Source organism: Canis aureus, chromosome 8 (assembly GCF_053574225.1).
Source record: "Canis aureus isolate CA01 chromosome 8, VMU_Caureus_v.1.0, whole genome shotgun sequence".
Lineage (NCBI taxonomy): Eukaryota > Metazoa > Chordata > Mammalia > Carnivora > Canidae > Canis > Canis aureus.
The window spans coordinates 25,472,098-25,493,617 of NC_135618.1; the positions used below are offsets into that span (position 1 = coordinate 25,472,098).

Here is a 21,520-nt window from a genome sequence, read left to right on the forward strand (position 1 = left end):
TTTCCTCTAACAGATATACTCCTACTGAAGCTCTAAAACTGAGTCCAAATGTGATCTCAAAATTAGCAGTATACATGTTGCAGTATACATATGTACATGCCTGTTTCTCCCATTAGCCTATGAATCCCTGAAGTGCAAAGACTCTTTTTCTCTCATATTTGTATTCTTAGCACCTGGACAGTATATAACATAATTGGACAGTAAGAAATATTTGCTGCATGATGAATAATGAGAGAATAAAGGGTAAAAATCATAAAATAAAAAGTTCAATTTAGAAATAAAAATGGAAAATTCAGACCTTCATTTATAAAGATGAGAACATGCATGAAATAAGTAGGCTGATGACAACTTTCGAAAGATATGATTTTTTTTATATATATATAGCTTTTTATGATGACTGTAAAATGACTGCTTAATCTAACTGTGGTGTTGAGCAAGTTGCATAATCTCCCTGGGGCTCTCTCCCTTCCACCCCCATTCCACCTGGAAACTCCCACATATCCCTCAAAGTTCAATTTACAACCCACTTCCTCCAGGAAGCTTCCCTGAACACTCAGACTGTGTTCTGTGCTTCCCTCCAGCACAATTTATCATCGTTGTGCATCTCCCATTAAACTACATACCCGGAGACAAGGTTTGCATTGGCCTTTTCACCACTTTATCCCTAGAACCTAAGCGCAGTGCCTAGAATAGCAGGATATCTGTGATTATTAGTTAAAACAAGTCTGTGAAATGAGGAGACTAGAATATATGATTTCTGAAGTCCCTTCTGTTTAGAAATAGGGCATGTTAAGAAATAGAAAGAAAAGTCCCATGCAAGTTACTGTGCTGTATAACACGTCCAGTAAGTTACACTGGACTGATTAGTTTGCAATTCTATCTCATCCATTCTCAGTTATATTAATCACTGGTAAGCACCTTCCTCTAACATTTGTATTTGTGCCATCAACCAAAAAGCTCTCCTGTCTCCAGTAAAGTCCGGTATTCCATAACCTATTCCTTGAAACTTTGTTACAAGTATTTCTTTTTTATTAAAAAAAATGCATACAATAGTGAAAATTTGACTATGGCATAGTTTCAACCCAATACCCATTCCTTCCCCCTCCTCTTTATTTTTGGTAAGGGAGAGAAGGAATTATGCAAGCTAAAGGCCATAAAGAGCAGACAATTGTTCAAAGAAAATTTGCTCAACTTCTAATTGCAACGAGTAGCTTCTGGAGGAGATAGTTAATTGCTCAAAAAGTAAAAGACACTAGTTTAAGGGAGGGGGGGTAGTTATTAAAATGTCATAGTATTTTCAACTCCCTCAGTGAATTACCATAATAAGGAATAAAACAAATAAAACATAATGGTGCTATGCCTTTTAAAGTACAGATAACTATTATTACCAGGCTTACCTAGAGCTCACTTACAAGACTCTTTCCTAGGTTTTCTTTAACACCTAAGTAATTGAGGAAAAATGGACACATTTGAAAAATTCCTGAATGTCAGCATTGTCAGGGGCTTATGCACACCATTTCTTATCTAACTGACAATTTCTAGCTCTGACTTAGGCCAGAATAAGGCACATTAACCCATGGCCTGCACTTTTTCCCAGTATGGGGGCAAGTGAATCAAAGCTACACTCAAGAATAGTATTGGAAGAACCTTTGATTTACCCCATGAGGTTTTAAAAAAACTTTTTCGAGAGCTGTCCAATAAAAGGAACTGGTAGTGATTTTAAAATCCTTTTCCCCAAAAAACATTCTCCTTATGAAACTAACTGCAATTAATGACATCAAAGGAGTTGGTTTCTTAGGGTTTCACTAAAGATTCAGAAAGAACTAGGCTTTGTCTACTTCTAGCGAGATGAACAGAAAGAAAATGTAGGCAACTGGGTAAAGAATATAAACTCCTTTCCTAGAAGAAGGACTACACATTCCTTGTTACACCCAGAGAGTTCAGTCACTTTGTCATTTGCTCTCCAGAGCAGTGCCATGTAGCACTATGCTGGGTCAGATTTATTGCCACCATTCATCCTATCTCTTCCTTCCATAAACATAGGTTTATGATATAATCTTAATTATATCATAATTTTCAATCACTTAAAAACTCAAACTTTGTATTCCCAAGGTGCTTTTCTCTCTCTTAAAAGTAACAATGATCAATCAAACAAAAATTAAATAAACAAAACACTGGCCCAATTTCACTATTTTTAAGAGGAAAAAAGTTATGGGGGCACCTCAGTGGTACAGTCAGTTAAGTGTCCGACTCTTGGTTTGCCTCAGGTCATGACCATTGGTTCGTCTACTTGAGATCCTCTCTCCCTCTCCCCGCCCCCCCACTTGTGCTTTCTCTCTAAAATGAATAAATCAATCTTTAAAAACATACCTGATTTGTAGAAACTCAAAATGGAGATTTCTAATTACTAAAAATTGATTGAAAGAAAAACTTCATTCCCTTTGATGGTATGAAAAACATTAGAATTGATAACAAAACATTTTTTAAATATATGATAGTTACAAGTTGTACAATCTTTTTCTGTAAAACACTAACCAAACATACTAAACTTTTTCATATTTAAAAAAATCATAATGTAAAAGCATGTGCTTTACTTATTTACAAAGACATGTCTATAGAACCTGTAAGTTCCGAGATGAAGTCCTGATTTTCAAATGCTTTTATTCCTAGTCAACATTCATACTATCACAAGGATGTAATATAAATCAATTTAATTATTAAAATATGTTTTGCAACATAAGGAGAGTAACATCTAAAGCTTGGGAGATACTTACTATGTGCCAGACATATATTTAAGTGCCTTACATATATTTTTAATTTATTCTTAAAATAACTCCAGAAGGTAGATACTATAATCACACTTCCCTTAAAAGATTAGGACCATGAAGTACAGAGAGACTAAGAAAGTCAGGTTTCCAGCTGGGCAGCCTGGCTCAGAACCACTGCTCTAAGCTGCTACACCAGACGGCCTCTAATTAGTGTAATATTTATTGGATTATAAAGAATGCAAAAATTTATGCCAAAACAGAAAAAAAATCAATAGCAATTGAAAAATAGGATTGTGTTTCTAACTTTCATATTTAAAATAAAATTAAATTAAATTAAAAAACCAAACTGGTCCCATAGTAAGAAAAAATAACAAATAAGTGTAGTAAAACTAATACCTTAATATGAATCAAGTCAAGTCAAAACACTACTATATATTATCCATGTACTATAGGCACATTAATATGCTGGCTGCTATTGGGACTACAACTTACTACTATAAAGGTAAAATCTTTGTGCTTTGGGGGTTTACAATCTAATTGGAAGACAAATTGTAGTAAGTTCTGGAAGATCAAAGCACACAGCTCGGGGATCCCTGGGTGGCGCAGTGGTTTGGCGCCTGCCTTTGGCCCAGGGCGCGATCCTGGAGACCCAAGATCGAATCCCACGTCGGGCTCCCTGTGCATGGAGCCTGCTTCTCCCTCTGCCTATGTCTCTACCTCTCTCTCTCTCTGTTTGACTATCATAAATAATAAAAAATTAAAAAAAAAAAAAGCACACAGCTCTTCTTAAAGTCAACATTTCGAAACAAATGAGAGGATGGCTGTGGTGCAGCATATGGAAGAGGCACAGAGGTCACGGCATGGGCCAGAATGCTTTCCTTCAGTTGTCTGGAAGCATACTCAAAAACACATAAAGTTATGTCATCTAGATCTTCTGGGAATGGGAGGACAAGGCCAATGTTACTAACTCCATAGGAAAAATGAAGCTGTGAGGTTGGTGAAAATGGTAACAATTATCCTCATCAATTCCAAACTAAAGAGAAAAGATATGCACACTTTCACAACTGGCAATTTGGTCCCAAGCAGAAAGAGAAGGGGAGATAAAATAAGAAAGAAGTCTTTTAAACCTGAAGTTGTCCAGACAAACAAACAAAAAAAAGAAAATTCAATTCAATAAACATTTACATTGGTGCTTAGCAGAAGAGGAGACTTCATGTATCACAAAATACATATTGTTAAGAAAAAAAAATGTTTAAAAGTTTCCACTGAAGGGTGATGTTTGAGGGCTAGAAATTCCAGTACAGGTAGCTTGTGCTTAATTTACTGACAGCCTTTAAAATCAGCCTTGAACAATAAAATCCCAATTTAATGTGATTTGGAATCTTACATACTTAGAATGGATGAGAATTTTTAAAAGGTGGAATCACTCTTACCTTTTTCACAGGAAAGATATCAAATAAGGCTGAGACTTTATTATCTCAATCAAATTAGGAATCAAACACCACAGTGCCTTTAGAATTTGGGACAGTAGTTAATAAAGGATTCAATTAAATTGTGCTCCTAATAAGCACATATATATTCCATGCAGAGGGATGTGGAATAGAGAGTCCTTTGTTCCTATTTCCTACTCACTGCTACAATCCAAAAAAATAAATAGAAATAAAATAGAATTAGATAAAAAAAACGATGATTACTCATAAATGTTATTAGCCTTGGTAGAAATGAAATAATTAGCAACTATAATCTGAGGATATTATCCATATTTGTTTTATAAATTTGATAATACTTATCTTTTCTATAAGCTTTAAGGCATTTACTGTTTTTACAATAGGAAATATTTATTACAGATATAGTGAGTGCTTAATACTAAGTAAAGTTATTTTATATTCTTTGTGAAACACACAAAGGACTTGCAAAAGTAACACAGAATATATGAGGGAAAAAAAATCCCTGAGATTACAAATTTAATTTCCTTGAAATTTCCCAGTTTAGGATACTTTTACAGATACATGTTATTTGGTATAACTGAGATGCTATAAGTATTTTCATTTAAAATATTGTAACCAGATAATGCTGAGAATATGTTATCACCATACTTTATAATTTACTCTGTCATGTTTATTTCATTCCTTGAATACTTCAGCATATGTACGTATATAATGCCTTTACCAAGGACTTACTTTCTGAATTACCAGTATGGAACCCACCTGTGCTAAGATACTGGGAAGAATAATCCCATAGGGAAGAGTGGGAAATAAAGCTGAATACATAGTGTATATATAAAGCCATTTGATGAAGTTCTCAAGTGCTTCATTCTACAGTATAGGGTAACATTGGTGAATTTAATGACAAGAAAAACTGGAATTAGATATTTGAATCTGGGATAACATTTTGAACTTTAGTGATGGGAGAACTACAGTACCACTTAAATAACAACAAAGTTGAGGTGCGATCTGCCTTAGGGAAACTTCATGAGGTGATCCTTCATTATGCTGTGCACTGTCTCTAAATGTATTATTCTTTGCTTCGTAAAGCAATTATTTGTTTAAAACTCTGCCTCCTGCCTGAGACTGTGAGGTTTTCAAGTAGAAGGAATGCCTCATTCGTCTTAGTACTCTCCGGAACACAACTTGGTACCTGGCATTCATTAGATACTCAGTAAATGCTCGTTACATGCATAGCATGTAATAAAGGATGAAACGTCTTCTGAGACACAGACTAGAAAGAGAATTTGGAACCAGTTACACAGAAGTGAAATAGTGTCTACTCTAAGTCTAGCCTTGACCTGGCACATAGAAGTTATTAAGTCTTTCTTACAGGAGTGAATATGTGGATGAATAATAAATGAATTAATGAGGTGATCAGATCGCTGACGGAATAAATATATTAAGAGAAAATGGGTAAAGTCTGAACTTGGGAAAGTACTAAAAAGTCATAAGCTAGAGGAAGAAAAGTACTCAGTGATAGGCTTAGAAGAGGAATATTTAAAAGAAAAAAAAACAAGAAAATGGAGGGTCATAAACAATAATAACGTGTTACATTTCCAAAGCACTTTCATGTTACTTCATTTTAATTCTGACAACAGTCCTGAAAGGTAGGGGAAGAAGGTTTTATTATGTTTGTGTCTTTATAGAAGAAGTTGAGGCTCAGAAAGGTTAAGTGACTTAGAGCATTTCAAACAGAGAAAAATATTTAACATTGTCAAATGCAGAAAATAGGATGAGGACTAAAAAAATGTCATGGAGTTTGTCATGCAGTTCATCGCAGCCTGTGCAAAGTGATGCTGGGAAGGAGGGAAGGGGAGGGGTGGAAAGGCAGGCTGACGGTTTAAGAAAGGTGTTATCAATAAATGTATTAAATCACATAGTATCATACATGTGATGATCACAGAAGTGTCACACATAAATTGCATCACATAGGTATCAAGATGGAACAAGATTTAAGGTAGAAGAAGGATACATGAATAGTTTCTTTTCTTACCTAAATGGAGAACTTGCTTTCTGGAAACTGATTTGTACTATAGCTAATACCTGTGCATATATGAAAACTTGCTGACTTTGAAATTATTTTGTAAAACTTTTGGGATGCTCAGGTGGCTCAGTGGTTAAGCATCTGCCTTTGGCTCGGAGCATGATCCTGAAGTCCCAGGATCGAGTCTCACATCGGGCTTCCTGCATGGAGCCTGCTTCTCCCTCTGCCTATATCTCTGCCTGTCTCTCTCTCTCTCTCTCTCTCTGACTCTCATGAATAAATGAATAAAATCTTAAAAAAACAATAAAAAATTTTAAATGCCATTTGGGTAAAGATCTTCTCAGTAAAATTACAACAATTACTGATTCCCTGTCCGCCTTTCTTTAGTTTTCCATTCAAAAAACGGTCCTGAAAACATTTAGATGGGAGGAGAGGCATGGATACTATTTAACCTTCCATCTCTTCCAGGTCCCCTTCACTTGGAAAGTAGCTTATTAATGTAAGTATTGAAAGGCCCTGGAAAAGCAAGTAATTCTATTTAAGTATGATTTTTTTCAAGCACTATGTTATTTCAAGTCAGGAAGAGGAGGGAAAAAAGGTAAAGTGAACCATCATTTTTCTTCGATTTCTCTAAATGTCCTTGAGTAGTAGATGTGAAACATTGGAAGAAACACGCAAAAGTAAAAAACGTAAGTACATAAACACATTCTGGGATAAGTTTGAAAAATAAACATGACTAGATCAAATTTTCTTGTACTTCATATTTTAAATACTAAGTTAAATCTTTCACTCTTCACACACATGAGCATAAGTTTTGCAAAGGCTTTTTTCTATGATCTGAGTCATATCTACTTAGGTTTGTTTAGGAAAAAATACATTTTTCTTAATATTAAAGATGTCAGTTGTGAAACATAAATTTAGATGGGTATACTAAATTAGTTTTTGATAAGTGAATCATCAACAGATTTGCTAGTTAAATATGATTCAACTTTTTACTCAGTTTCTGGTGATGTGCCGAGCAGTAAGAATGGTATTTTTTAGATGATAGGATGCAATTTACGCGTTGTTCTTTTTTTTCTTCCTGAACTCAGTTAATGAATAAACAAACCACACTGTGACTGTGTCTACATATCACATAAACATCTAGATGAAAAGTGACAAATTCAGGCCATCATCCAGCTATTTGAAAACATTTATCTTGATGACATTAAACATCTGGATGTTTCCAAATACCAAGATGTTTGATGTCCTGCAGATAAAATATCCTGATGACTGGTTGAATTTTTTACTTATCTGTTGCATAAAAATGCACATTTGCATACATATATCTCTTCTTATTTCAGACACAAAATGTAATTTTAACATGGATATAGTAGGGAGTATAGGAATTGTCAGGTTTAGATTTTTTGCTGTTACTGTTATTCATAATGAATCTCTGACTTGGAGAAATGTCTTTTATTTTCCTTTCAGTATATAAGATAGTTAATCATCATTTCAACAATATGTATTAAAAGGTAAAGAATTTGCAAAATGAAGGCACATAGGTACCTAAGCTTTCATCATCAATGACCCACAAAAACAGTGTGGCAAAAATGTAACACAAAATAGCCTTGATTGATTAACTTATTATTCAGTTGGAATATTATGTAAAACACTTCCCTTTCCTATTATCCTTTTTTAAGAAGCATTTTGTTCTTCCTTAGCATGTCCATTTACGCCATCCATTTGAAATGAGAGAAGTTCAAACTTTCTAATTTGATAATTTTGATGTTTCTAGTGATAGTTTAACATGAGGATAGTAGTACACCTGAATTCTATTTTTGCCTATTCATTAGGTCTTAATTTGTCTGAATCACCGAAGATTGGCTGTTATAACTTCTCTGTCACATTTTCTTACTCAAGGTCTAATTGAAGAAAAAGCCATTCTTAGAGAGGAAACAGGCAATTGTTATTACAAAATAGAATATGTATTTTGATTATCAGCTTAAAAGAAAGATTAATGTTATTTTCAATTCCCACCACTTTCAAAATAATTCTGTATAAGCACTAAATGCCATTCCTAAGCCTTTTAAATCAAGATTGCTTGGATTTCAAACTAGAAGAAGAAAATGAATGTTAAAGTGAAAAACAATGCCCTGAAAGCTGGAAACTATTATGGCACTAAAATAGCAGACAATTGCCTAGCACCTTTCAGCTTTCAACACCCTACCTGTAGGATCACTCAGAACTGAACCAAAGGCACTGATGACCACATCGGCTTTCAGACGGACTGTCTCATCTTCATGTTCATGCCAGTTTCCAGCTTCATCTTGTTCTGTCCGAACAAACTGCACAGCAACAATTCTCCCTCCTTTTAATTCAACCTTCCGTGGGGACAGGAAAGGCAAGAATTCACACTTTTTTTCCTTAGCAAGCTCCACCTAAAGAACAAAAGAACAGAGAAAAATTTGAAAATGTTTCTTCTCCATTTAATATTTGGTTTTTAATTCGGTTATACAGGCTGCTGCTTAAAACATGTTAAATCAACATGAAGCCTATTCTTTCACCAAAGCTGAGGTTCAAGTTATCAGCTATTTACATTCTGCAAATCACTGACTCAGGGGAGTCTTAAATTGATTGGAGGTGTCATGGGGAAGTTTATAGAGCATGGCATCACAAGATATTTCTCAAGTTCTGAGGACTGCATGCCGCACAGCTGGTGGCGTATAAGGGTTTGGCTATAGTGGCCTTGTTTTCTATAAGCTTTCATTTCTATAGGTTAAATTATTTTTCAAATCATGCCATGTGTGAAAATAAATACTTCTGAATACTACTGGGTTGCATATATCTAAACTGGAAATATATCAATCAAGTAGGTGAGCCAATCTCTGCAAGTACATGATTAAAATGGTAGGTAGGAGAAAAGATCGAGAAACTGTGGAATCAAGAAATAAATAACATTTAATCTTCTCTTCATAAAACTGCAAATGAAAAATTTAAGAAAGAGAAACAAGGATGCTCTTCTTGACAAATTCCATTGTTCCAGGTCTATTACCTCATTTATTCTGCTATTTTCATTTTCATGCCCATAATGTGACGCCTATCAAGACAGAATATTAATTCTTTACATATCTATTCATTTTTCCATTTACTGTTCTTAGGGGCCATTGTCAATGTAACCCTAACTAGTATGCGGAGTCGTCTTTTTAAAAAAAAATGTACTACTGAACAGGTTGAGGGGGTATTAAGTCTCATTTTTTCCCTCCCTCATGGAACAGAGGTGGGTTCTCAGTAGGACAAGTGAGGTTGAGAAGGTGTGTGTATAAGGCTCCAAACCAGGAGTTGTCTGAGCAACATCAAAATGGAAAAACTGAGATAGAAAATGACTTGCTTAATGTTCTGATCAAGCCATAGACCTATATCTCAGCACTCTGTCCATAATTAGTGGTTCCAAACTTTGGCATGTATCAGAATCACCTAGAGAGCTTGTTAAAACAGATTGCATGGACCCACCCTCAGAATTTCTAATTCATAGGACTTGGATGAGGCCTGAGGGTCTGCATTTTTAACAAATTCCTAAATGATGCTATGTGGTTGGTCTAGAAATGACAATTTGTGAACCACTGTCTTATCAGATTATAGCTGACTAGCTCTGAACTTAGTTGGTCTATACCATGCATTCTCAATGACAGTAATCATCCATAAGGGAGCAAACCTGATTCTTGAGGAAGGAATCTTAGATGTCACAATAATTTGTGGCACCCCCCCACCCATAAGAAATAGTATATAAACAAATATACAGAGTATCTGTAGTATTAAAATTACAGTGTATTTGCATGTGTGTTTGTGTGGGGGGAGTTAATTAAAAAATTTTTTTTTTAAAAAACTCCCTGGAGGGACAATATAAAAATAAAACAAAACATGGGGCATCTGGGTGGCTCAGCAGTTAAGCTTCTGCCTTCGGCTCCTGTCATGATCCCAGCGTCCTGGGATCAAATCCTGAGTCAGGCTCCCTGCTAGGCAGGGGAGTCGGCTTCTCCCTCTGTCCCTCCCCTCTCAACTCACACACAAGCTCCCTCCATCTCAAATAAATAAATACAACCTTAAAAAACCCTGAGGAACACTGGCCATTACTCTATCTTGGCATAAAACTATTCAGTCTCTGTCTTATTTAAGATATGTGTTGAGGGCAGCCCCAGTGGCTCAGCAGTTTAGCGCTGCCTCAGGCCTGGGGTGTGATCCTGAAGACCTGGGATCGAGTCCCATGTCGGGCTCCCTGCATGAAGCCTGCTTCTCCCTCTGTCTGTGTCTATGCCTCTCTCTCTCTGTGTCTGCCATGAATAAATAAATAGAATTAAAAAAAAAAAAAACAAGATATGTGTTGAATACTGGCCATAAAGCCTTAAAAACTGGACCACAAAAATTATGATTGTACAATATTTTCCTTTTCTTTATAAAATTAAGAGATTATTGATATAAAAAATACTAGCTATTTGGTGTATCACGGATAGTAAATATACAAAACAACAGATTCAAATTTGCTCACTGTTTACACAGAAAAATTAGGGATAAGTGTAATTGAATAAGGTTTGAGACTTCATCCTACTGTTTACTTGAGATAGTCACTAAGTAAATCTCTCTGATCATCAGGCTCCTTATATGTAAGATAGGGATAATATCTAATTAGTTGGTTTGTGCCGTTATTTAAAGCAATTTAGAAATGTAAACCACCTAAAGGAACTTAACATATAAAAAGTGCAAGTAAATACTATTTATTTGTAGTCGCAATTCTCTGAATTCACTCCCTGCCCCCCATCATTCTTCGGACTATTCAATATCACTTACCACTAGGATTATGATTCCAATAGAAAGGTTGCCCAAGAGCAAAGGCCAAAAAACCTTAGACTCTTAACTTCCTACAAAATAAAATGTGTAATTTCTAGAAAGCAAACTATTTCTTGAATAGTTCTAATTACAAATATGGCTCCATACATAAGATATGTTTTCTGTATCACTTTTGTCACATTTGCGTTATATAGCACCTTATAACTCATCAATATAAACCAGTTTATTATGTTTCAAAAATGTCAAGTGATACTAAATTTTAATGATAATGCCAAACTTGATTGAATAACAATGACAAATGTTTATGGGTTGAATAAATCAATACATGATGCATATTTATAATAGTACTCTTTTCTGTGAAGGGCAGAAATAAAAACCTGAGCTATGCTGCACATATTGGAAGAATGTCTCAGACTGATTTAAGGTCTGTTTTGTCCCATTTTACTTTTCATGTCTATTAATACTTAGTATCTATTATTCTATGTAGATAATCTGATATGTTTTTTGGCAAGTTTGGCATTGAATTTAAAACCAAATTGAACACTGCAAGCAAATCAAAACCTTTAAAATAATTATTATCAATGATTTAATGCTTGAAAAATTGCTTTTAGAAGTATTCTTACCATGGTTTTGACTTTTGAAGGCCTAAAAACTATGTGGTTATGAACGTGAAGAAACTATAATATATCCTCAGCTCACATAATAATTTTCCATATGCACTAGGATTAATAGCTTATATTTAAATATTCAGCATTTGTGCCAACTATGTGATAGTGCACAGAAGTTTGAGGAGTGTGAACAGTGGCTTCCACAAAGTTACTATGAAATTCAACTTTTGAAACTTGACATGTTCTATATTCTCTAAAACATGTAAGACTTTACAATTGGGCAGCAGACATAAATCATACCACTTCTTGCTATTCTGCTATCAAGTAGATATTTTTCATTGTATGCAAGAGATGGAAAAACTTTTAAAGGAAAGATAGGAAGATATCACTTTAACATATGTATTTATTTGGAAAGTACTGATATTATACTGGGAAAAGAAGAGCTGAGATGATAGGATTTTTTTTTTTTTTGAGATGATAAGGTTTATCTCAATCAGCAGGGAAATATTAGGAAAATGAGAATTCAAAGTAAGTACAGTCATGTGTCAAGCGAAATATCCTTTGATTTATTTGTGGACAACAGAGGAATTTACTTTCATATTTAAGATACCTGTCTAACGGGACAAAAATAATAATAAATACTTAGGTAGCAAGCATTCTTTTCTTTGAGAGAGGGGCAAGAGGATAGGGGAGAGAGAGAATCTTAAACAGGCTCCACGCTAGGCATGGAGCCCAACATGGGGCTTGATATGGAGGCTCAGTCTCGGGACCTTGAGATTATGACCTGAGCCACCCAGAAGCCATGAGAGCAGGTATTCTTTTAAGTGCTTTACATATGGCTCATTTTAATTTTCACACAAAACATATTTTATGATACTTATATATTAAAGCTTTTTTTTTTTAAGTATTTAAGCTTTAAGCCAACTTTTTCTTCTTATCATGGCGCAAAAAGCCAGTAATATACTAGTATCATGATTTACAACTTTAGCACCCAACCTCAGGTACTCTGCTGCTTGCTGTCCTCACAACTAATCCCAGGTGGGAAGAAGTATTATTGCCTTGCTAAGAAGAGAAACTGAGGCTCAGAGAAACCAAAAATACACTAAGGAATGACAAAACTTAGCTAAAATCCTGATATGCCTGAACAAAATCCTGGGTGATATTCATTAATATCCAAAGACAGCAACTCTTGTATATTTGAAAGAATAAGACTTTGGATGGTTCTAGTTATGGAATCTCAAAACAAGGTTAATTAGAATATGAAAGGATCTAGTCAAAGGCAAATTAAAAGTCAAGGGGTTGGCTTGATAAAGGCTGCCCTGTAGGAAGAGATTCATGCTTCTTATTCTAAGTAAGTTTAGAAGTACAGTAAAATAATGAAATATAGGAACCAAGTGATGGATTTATGAACTCAATATTATAAATGAATTAATGGTAACTCTTTGAATCCAGAGAAAGTGTAAGCTTAGGACAAAGAAGTACTACTTCATAAAGTGGATAGTAGAAACATAGAACATGTAATTTCAAGATACAAAAGTAAAATATTAAAATAGAATTTAAATAAAGTTATTTGTTAGTAAATTCTTTCACAAAACTCTTTTAAGTACAGAAAGAATATCTTATCTAATTTGCTATCCCCAGGGTTGAGGAGTTATATTTATTATAAATATTTAACAAATGATTGAATGGTCAAACAGATGCCTGGCAAATCAGAATATACTCTAGCCAATATGCCACATGGAAGGACATTAAGTGACTAGCACACAGTAGACTTTGAATAATATTTTGTTTACCAAGATGAATTACTAACATGAAAACCCAGAGTACATTCAAGTTAATGAAAGGATAATTAGTAGTATAAGGAGTCAATGTCTGCTAAACATCCATCCCAAAGTAAATACACTGGGCATGCAGAAGACAGGCTGCTACCTGACCACAGCAACCTATGTTATGAGATTGAAATAAAAAGTAAGTGATGTTTTCTCAGCTGTCAGTTACACTGCCATGATGAAATGATGGGCCAGACTGACCAGTGGTCTAGCCTCATGCAGTGGATCTTAATATTTTACTGTTTAAAATAATCGGCATTCTGTACTAAGTAGTTCACAGATTTCAGTGCTTTTTAATACCTAATGTTTCTTAATGACCATCAATAATCAGCAACTCTGTAGTTTTGGTACATGAACACTTGTGTTCATGGCACACATATTTACTTGTCTGATGGTGCCTATTCTCATGAGGGACAAGTGCTACATCAAGCAAACATACAAATCTCTCTTGTCCTTATTTTCACCAATGGAATGAAGGAGAAAACATCTATAAGGTTCCATTTTGGAGACTCAATAAACCAAATTAATACTCTCTCTTCATACCATATAAGGAAAGTAAGAAAAACCTTCTTAGCTTTGATTTTTATCTCCATATTCAGGGAAGACACATGGTTGGTGCTGAGTGAAATAAAAATAGAATGCTATCGCATGCAGTAATGATGATCATTTTAATGATTAACTTTATGTAATGTGATGATTTGGTCTGATTAATATTATAGGCATCATACTGTGGAAATTATGAAACAACTTAATTTACTATAATTAAAAGCATGATGTCAACTCATTTTTAGATTGCATATAGGCAAAGTAAGCATAGACTATAATGAGAACTCAAACCCAGCATACATTAAATTCTACTATACAGTTTGAGAAATAATATGAAGAAACAATATTCTTTGTAAAGATGATCCTTGAATAGCTAGATATTTAACAAGTTATCAATTCCATATGAACATGAGGACCTCTGAGATGGAATTTCAAATCATTGTTTGGTAGTCTGCTTTGGTCAGTGACAATCCTGAAAAATTATTTTATTTCATCACTGCTAAATTATTGCATATACCACAAACATTCATAACCACTCAAAAAAGAGTTCCATTCACCCATGAATTTATAAAACATTTATTAAGTACCTATTCTTTACAAAAAAAAAAAAAAAATGGTGCTAGGTTCTATAGCTAATAAAATGATCCCTGCTTTCAAAACTCTCACAAAGGCAGACAAATCAGCAATCATATTCAGTGTGATAACACATATAAACTCAGTGTGCACTCATGGCATATAAAGAGGCATTCTGCACAGCAGTAGTGCAGGTCAAGAAAGAGAAGCCTGGAAAAGGTACTATATGAACTAATCTTGAAAGATGAGTAGGAAGTAATTACAATTACTAGAAAGGAATTAGTTACTGAGAAATTGAAGTATACAATAGATTATTTCCCTTAGGTGAGGAAATATGTAGGAAGGTAAAAGAGTTTATTTCAACAAAGGAAGAAGGAAAGACACCTGGTTAAATCCCCTTGTAAACACGCCATTGGGAAACAGATTACCAGTCAGCATCTGAAAGTGGGAGAGCCCTTATCTGTGGCATGCTTTTGGCAAGATATGCCTGATAGTCTAGGATGGCTATGGTAAAAACAAAATAAAACAAGATGAGAAAGAAAACCTGGGAACTGGATTTATGGGGCACGAATCTCTTAAAGAGTCATAAACTATGCAACTGAATATAAACTGGAGATATTTTACAGTTGCATCAGCTTCCTTTTGTGTGACAGAGCTACTGATGCTAGAGACTCTACATTAATCTAGGTTGAAGTACATCTTGACGCACCAAGATGGGACCTGGGAAACCATGTTGGGAGTCCTGCACCTCTCCCTGCTTACACCATGCTTCAGGTTTACTTATGTCCTTGAACTTGTTAAGAAAGCTTGATGCAGATTATTACTCTAGTTGGTCTGAGTCTGATTTCACAATCCAATCTTCTGGTGAATTTGGTTACCAAGGAGATAAAGAAAGATCAAGAAAAAGGCAGTAAATTCTGCCTACCTACTCTTTTTTTAAATATATATTTTATATTTATTTATTCACGAGAGACACACACAGAGAGAGAGGCAGAGACACAGGCAGAGGGAGACACTTGCAGAGGGCTCCCTGGAAGGAGCCTGACATGGGACTCAATCCCAGATCCTGGGATCACGTCCCAGGCCAAAGGCAGACGCTCAACTGCTGAGTTACCCAGGCGTCCCTGCCTACTCACTCTTGATCTCATCTTCCTTAATTTACTAAACAGTTTTTAACCTGTTTTGTACTTTTTAGTTTATATAGACTCACACAGTCAGTTGTGGAGAGCAGAGCAATTCTGATAGGTTTACAACTCTCTAGAATATATAAGCTAATTCTGCAATTATTCTTTTCTTTGGCAAAAAAAGTTTGCTGAAACCACAGGTTGAGGTTCCTTTTATTTATTTATTTTTTATTTTTTATTTTTTTGAGGTTCCTTTTAATACCTACTATGATGTTATAGGCTTTGGTTTTTTTTGTTTGTTTTTGTTTGTTTTTTAAGATTTTACGTATTTATTCACGAGAGACAGAGAGAGAGAGAGGCAGAGACACAGGCGGAAGGAGAAGCAGGCTCCATGCAGGGAGCCCGATGGGGGACTCAATCCCGGGACTCCAGGATCACGCCCTGGGCGGAAGGCAGGTGCTAAACCGCTGAGCCACCTGGGCTGCCCTAGGCATTGGGTTTTAAAGCTTTTAAAGTTTTTAAGCTTTTAAAATGGAAGAATCTTGAGCAGAAATAAATATTTTTCCATGAGAGAGTTGTACAACACAGTGGATACAGTGGCCCCTAACTGTTTTATTGTGACACTACTGAGCTGCAAAAACAAGAAACACAATGCATGGGATAATTTAGAGGCTTAAATGCATTTACACAGGCATCACAAAATACATCTTTTCTAACAAGAAGAGAGTATTTTGCTTTTACTTTTTCAAGATTTTATTTATTTATTAAAGAAAGTGAAAGAGTGCATGGAGGGGGGAAGGATAGAGGGAGCTGGAGAAGCTAACTCTCCTCTGACCAAGAAGCCCAATCCTGGGCTCCATCTCAGGACCCAGAGATCATAACCTGAGCTGAAGGCATCTAGATGTTTAACTGACTGAGCCACCCAGGCGCCCCAAGAAGAGTGTATTTTTAAATATTACTCATGATTGACGACATTTTCTTAAATCTGACTAACTCTTAACACTCCTCATATTAGATTTTGCTACAGTTAAGCATTCCTGGCTGCTGTCAGAGTAGCTCACAAAATTATCTTCTGTATAATTTTGGTGCCTTTGCAGTATCTTCTTCAATTTTCAAATCCCTCTTTATATAAATTCTGTTAAAACAAGGATCCTCTCTTCTAATCCTATTTCTAAAAATGTTTATTAATTTGTACCTTTTATATTACTTATAGTTTCTCTTTCTTTTTTTTAAAAGTCTTAGCTATCTTTTAAAAGACCGAAGAACAGGAACAATTCATTTTTTTCAATCTACTTCTAATGTTACATTGGTATTGTAATGTGATATATTTTTTAAAATTTAAAAATTAAAGTATTACTTATTTAAAAGCTATCAGTGGTAATCCTGAGGTGTATGTATGTATATATGTATAAATTATATATCTTGAATATTTAATTTTCATTTAAAGTCTTCCTATAAGGAAAATATTATTCAACATGATTCACCAATTTGATGCTTTGGATTAAGCACTGTTCTATACTTTGAATCAGATACAAGTTGAATGAACCAACCCATTTGAAGAAGCTTGCATTTTAATTTGTGGGGTGAGTATAAAGTAATAACTACCCTATGTGACAAGTGCTATTATACAGGAAGCATAAAAGCTATAAAATCTCACAGGAGGGAGACGTTAATTAGGAGGAAACTAAAGAAGCCGTCAAAGAAAAAATGACATTTGGAGCAGGCCTTGAAGGACAAGTTCACCTTTTTAAAAGAAAAAAAAAAATTCTTTAAAAAATGACAATCATTTGTTTTTATATTAATTCATGCATGTTTTTCATTTATTCTTATCTTTTGGTTTTGGTGCCTGACCAACATGCATATTTTTTAAAATTATGCAAATTACTTTTTAATATTGTCAATGTATAAGACAAGAAAAGAAGACACTGGAAAAGTGAGAGGAATATTACTAATGGGAGAAGGGCTTCTAGCTTTCACATTAAAGTTAATAGAGTAATAACACACTGCTATGTAATAAAGCTTGACAGTGATTTGATAATATAAATCTTTGCTGCTAATGATTTTATATGTCTACATCTGTATACACACACATATAGATATGTATATACATAAATACATATACATATGAATCATAAATGATTATTAAACCTTTTAAAGAGATACATAGTTTTCAGCTCTACAGATATTCCTAGTCAACATAATATACTCACCATCCTTCCCTTGGAATTATTGAAAATAGGTAAGCTTTTAAAGTATATAATCTTGGATGAGCACAGGCTTCTGTTGGCTCATGGACTATTTACAGGTTTTGTTTGTTTGTTGTGCTGGGTTTTTTTTTTTGGTCCCACTTGCCATTTGAATTATCACATGCAGGGGAGAATTCTGACAACTTCATGTGCCAGTTTTTTTGATATCCATGTCTTGAATGCAGCAGATTTTTACCTTACCAACTGGTTGGGGTAACAAAACTGCAATTTGTTTCAAGTGTAATATTTCTAGACAGGGCCAAACTTTTCAGTATAGAGTTGCTGTCATTCCATGAGGAGATAGAGCTCTCCTATCCAGATTCCACATCATTCAGGTATCTATCTCTCAATGTTCAAAATACAGAATTTGGGGGATATAAAAAGCTTTCAGAAGCATCTAATTACAACAGTAATTTTACAGATGGGCATTCTCGGGCTAGGATATGTAACCTAGAACCAAGTTCTCCAACTTTTAGTTAAAAGCTTTTCAACTGTTCCATTCTACTTTCTCATGTGACATTGAATTTTCACCCTTTTCAAAAATGTAAACACACACAGATTCTTGAAATGTCATTCCCATGCTATCATTAAACTATTCAAGGTATACTTATTAATATCTTAGTATCAGGGGAGCCCCTAGCTGCCACTAATTAACTCTGTGTGCTGGGGGCAATTGTATATGTTTATTTTTTATTTTTTTTAATTTTTATTTATTTATTATAGTCACACAGAGAGAGAGAGAGAGAGAGAGGCAGAGACATAGGCATAGGGAGAAGCAGGCTCCATGCACCGGGAGCCCGATGTGGGATTCGATCCCGGGTCTCTAGGATCGCGCCCTGGGCCAAAGGCAGGCGTCAAACCGCTGTGCCACTCAGGGATCCCTATATGTTTATTTATTTGTTTGTTTTCAGGTATCTTCATATTGCCCATCATGCTAACAGGTTCTGATTAGTTTCTGTGAAGAATACAAACTTAAATGATGTGCAGGTGCCAAATGTTGAAGTGCTGCTAAAAGTATCACCCTTAGTAAGTAAAATTAAATTTGTTAACATATAGAGGTTATTTTCTAAAAACAGTCCCAAGTTCACATTTCCTATATTTAACTATAGGAAAGCATTACTTACTGGTATAAAATGTATGCTTAGCCAGTAAGACGTAGATAATAGAAGTATCAATGGATGTAGCTTAAACATCATCTGATATTAAAAATATCTGCGGGGAGGCCTAAAGATTGTGCCATATACAGGATCCATTATGGGGTATTAGGAGTCAACAAAAAGTCACATTCTTACACATGAAAATATACTATTTCCAAAAAAAAAAGGAAATGTATTATTTCAGAGTTACAGTAACAAATTTTTGACTGATTAGGCAACCTGGTGCTGTCATTTTTATTATTAAAAATAATGAAGTAGCATGAATTATCAAAATAGTTTCCCTCTGAATAGCTCAAATATGTGGAAATAGGCATACCAAAGGTAAATCAGTTAATATTTTGGCAGATGAACAGGGGGAAAGCCAAAGGGCAACAGATAGTACTATAGAAAGCCCATTTATAATATGGCAGAATTAGAAATCCATGTTTTGCTGATATTGGGAAATTAAATACATGAACAACAGATTCTTAAAATTTGTGTGTGGGTTTGTACTATTAAATTAATTTTGTACCATATTCTTCTCAGTAATAATTAATAAGAACTACAAAGTCCTCCCATAACCTTATCCTTTAAATTTACCTACTCAAGCAGGTCTGTTGAGTCTTGACCTTCATGCCTCCTTTTAGGGATTCCCAACTGCCTAAAGCATTCTTGCAGTTTTATCTGATCTGTCAACAGCTTTTAATACCAGCATTTTGGGGGATTCTGTTATCCTGTGAAATTTAATCTCACCTATTTAAGCTTGCAGAAAGTACTGGAGGGAATTATTAACAGATTTTCCCTCATCTTCTTAGAGGATAGTGCCGAGTGATTGGCTGGTTTCCCTAAGGACCCAGTGCTGAGAAGCGCTAGTTTGTCAGTAGCATCCTATTTAGCATGTGTGTGAGGCCACAAGGGAGACTGAAAGACATTTGGAATCAGAATTACATCAATATGCTGACGATGCCTCCATATCTTTGTTTCATCAAACTTGTATCCCATATATTAATGCTTTCTTAACTAAGATGGAAAGTGCCCCCGAATAGTACACTGCTTATGGCTCTAATTAGACAGCTGGAAACTACATTGATGATATGTAAGAGCAGTGGATCAGCAGTCTGAGCATCACCAGGAAACTTGTTAAAAATGCAAATTCTCGGGCCCCTCCCATACCTACTGAGTCAGAAACTCTGGGACTAGGGCCCAGCAAGCGGTGTTTAACAAGCCCTCCAGGTGATTTTGATGCATACTAAAGTTTGAGAACATCTACATTCAAAAAATGGGATGTGGGTGTCACTGCTGAATCTATTGGGTGTTGCCTCCTACTTTAGCAGATTAAAGCATTTCTGGATCCAGTCACACTGTTCTTTCTTACTAACAACGTAACATTAAATGTAACTGGCTTCTATAATAATTCATATTTGCCAGGAAAGGATGAGAGAACTTTATATTGTTCTGCATTTCCCTCCCTCTAATACCATCTGAAAATCAGACTGAAGCTTTGCATATATGCACACTGACAGGCTTAATGAGGAGGACCTTTACCAACAAAAAAAATCATGTTATCCCCAAATTCCATCCAAGAGCCCAAACCCATTTAACAACACACACACATGAGAAAAACCCTAAATACCCATTTTTGCCATTCTTCACTGACTTTAAAGAAAACAAGCATAGTTGTAGTTTGAGTGTATTAGGGGTAGAAAGCATAGGAAGAATAGGAGAATTACAGAGAAATTGGGAATGATATTAAATCTTTCATGTTGGTTATCATTTTTCCTAGAATATATTCTCTCAAAACCCTGTCTTGAAGTACGAACTTCCTCTTGACTTTCCCATTTCATAAGTGTTAGCACTGCCTAGTCATGGGCTCTCTTCTGATGTACCAAAATCATGTGATGGACATGAGGCATTAATACCAGAACCTCTGGAAATACTAAAAGCCTCCAATCCCATAAAACATAGGCACTGGCCAAAAACCCAACCCTAAAATCTATGCATATTCTGATAATGTATTATGTATTATTCCTTCTCTCATGCTGAGGAATTTTGCCAAAAATTACCAAATTAACCTTCAAAGGCCTATTACTGTCATACTGATCTAACCTGGAAAGTACTAGCTCTTCTTAAAAAAAAAAAAAAAAGGCTTTATTTATGTATTTATTTGAGAGACAGTGAGTGGGGGAGGAGGAGGGGCAAAAGGAGAGAAGAAGAGGGAGAGAGAGAATCTCAAGCAGACTTCCTACTGAGCATGGAGTCTCACGCTGGGCTTTATCTCACAACCTTGAAATTGTGACCTGAGCTGAAATCAAGAGTCCAACGCTCAACCAACTAAACCACTCAGCTGCCCCAAAAGTATTAGTTCTTTTAATGACAGAAGCCCTGGATGCCAATT

General features: G+C 35.2%; 1 protein-coding gene across 3 annotated transcripts in view; it reads right to left on the bottom strand.

Moving 5' to 3' along the window:
• DPYD (dihydropyrimidine dehydrogenase) overlaps window positions 1–21,520 on the bottom strand; it is a 798,341-nt gene that overhangs the window by 430,419 nt on the left and 346,402 nt on the right. For all 3 annotated transcript variants that reach the window (XM_077905543.1, XM_077905544.1, XM_077905545.1), the window contains one exon: window positions 8,449–8,659. In XM_077905543.1, the coding sequence (XP_077761669.1) occupies window positions 8,449–8,659 (211 nt within the window). The remainder of the gene's footprint in view (window positions 1–8,448; window positions 8,660–21,520) is intronic.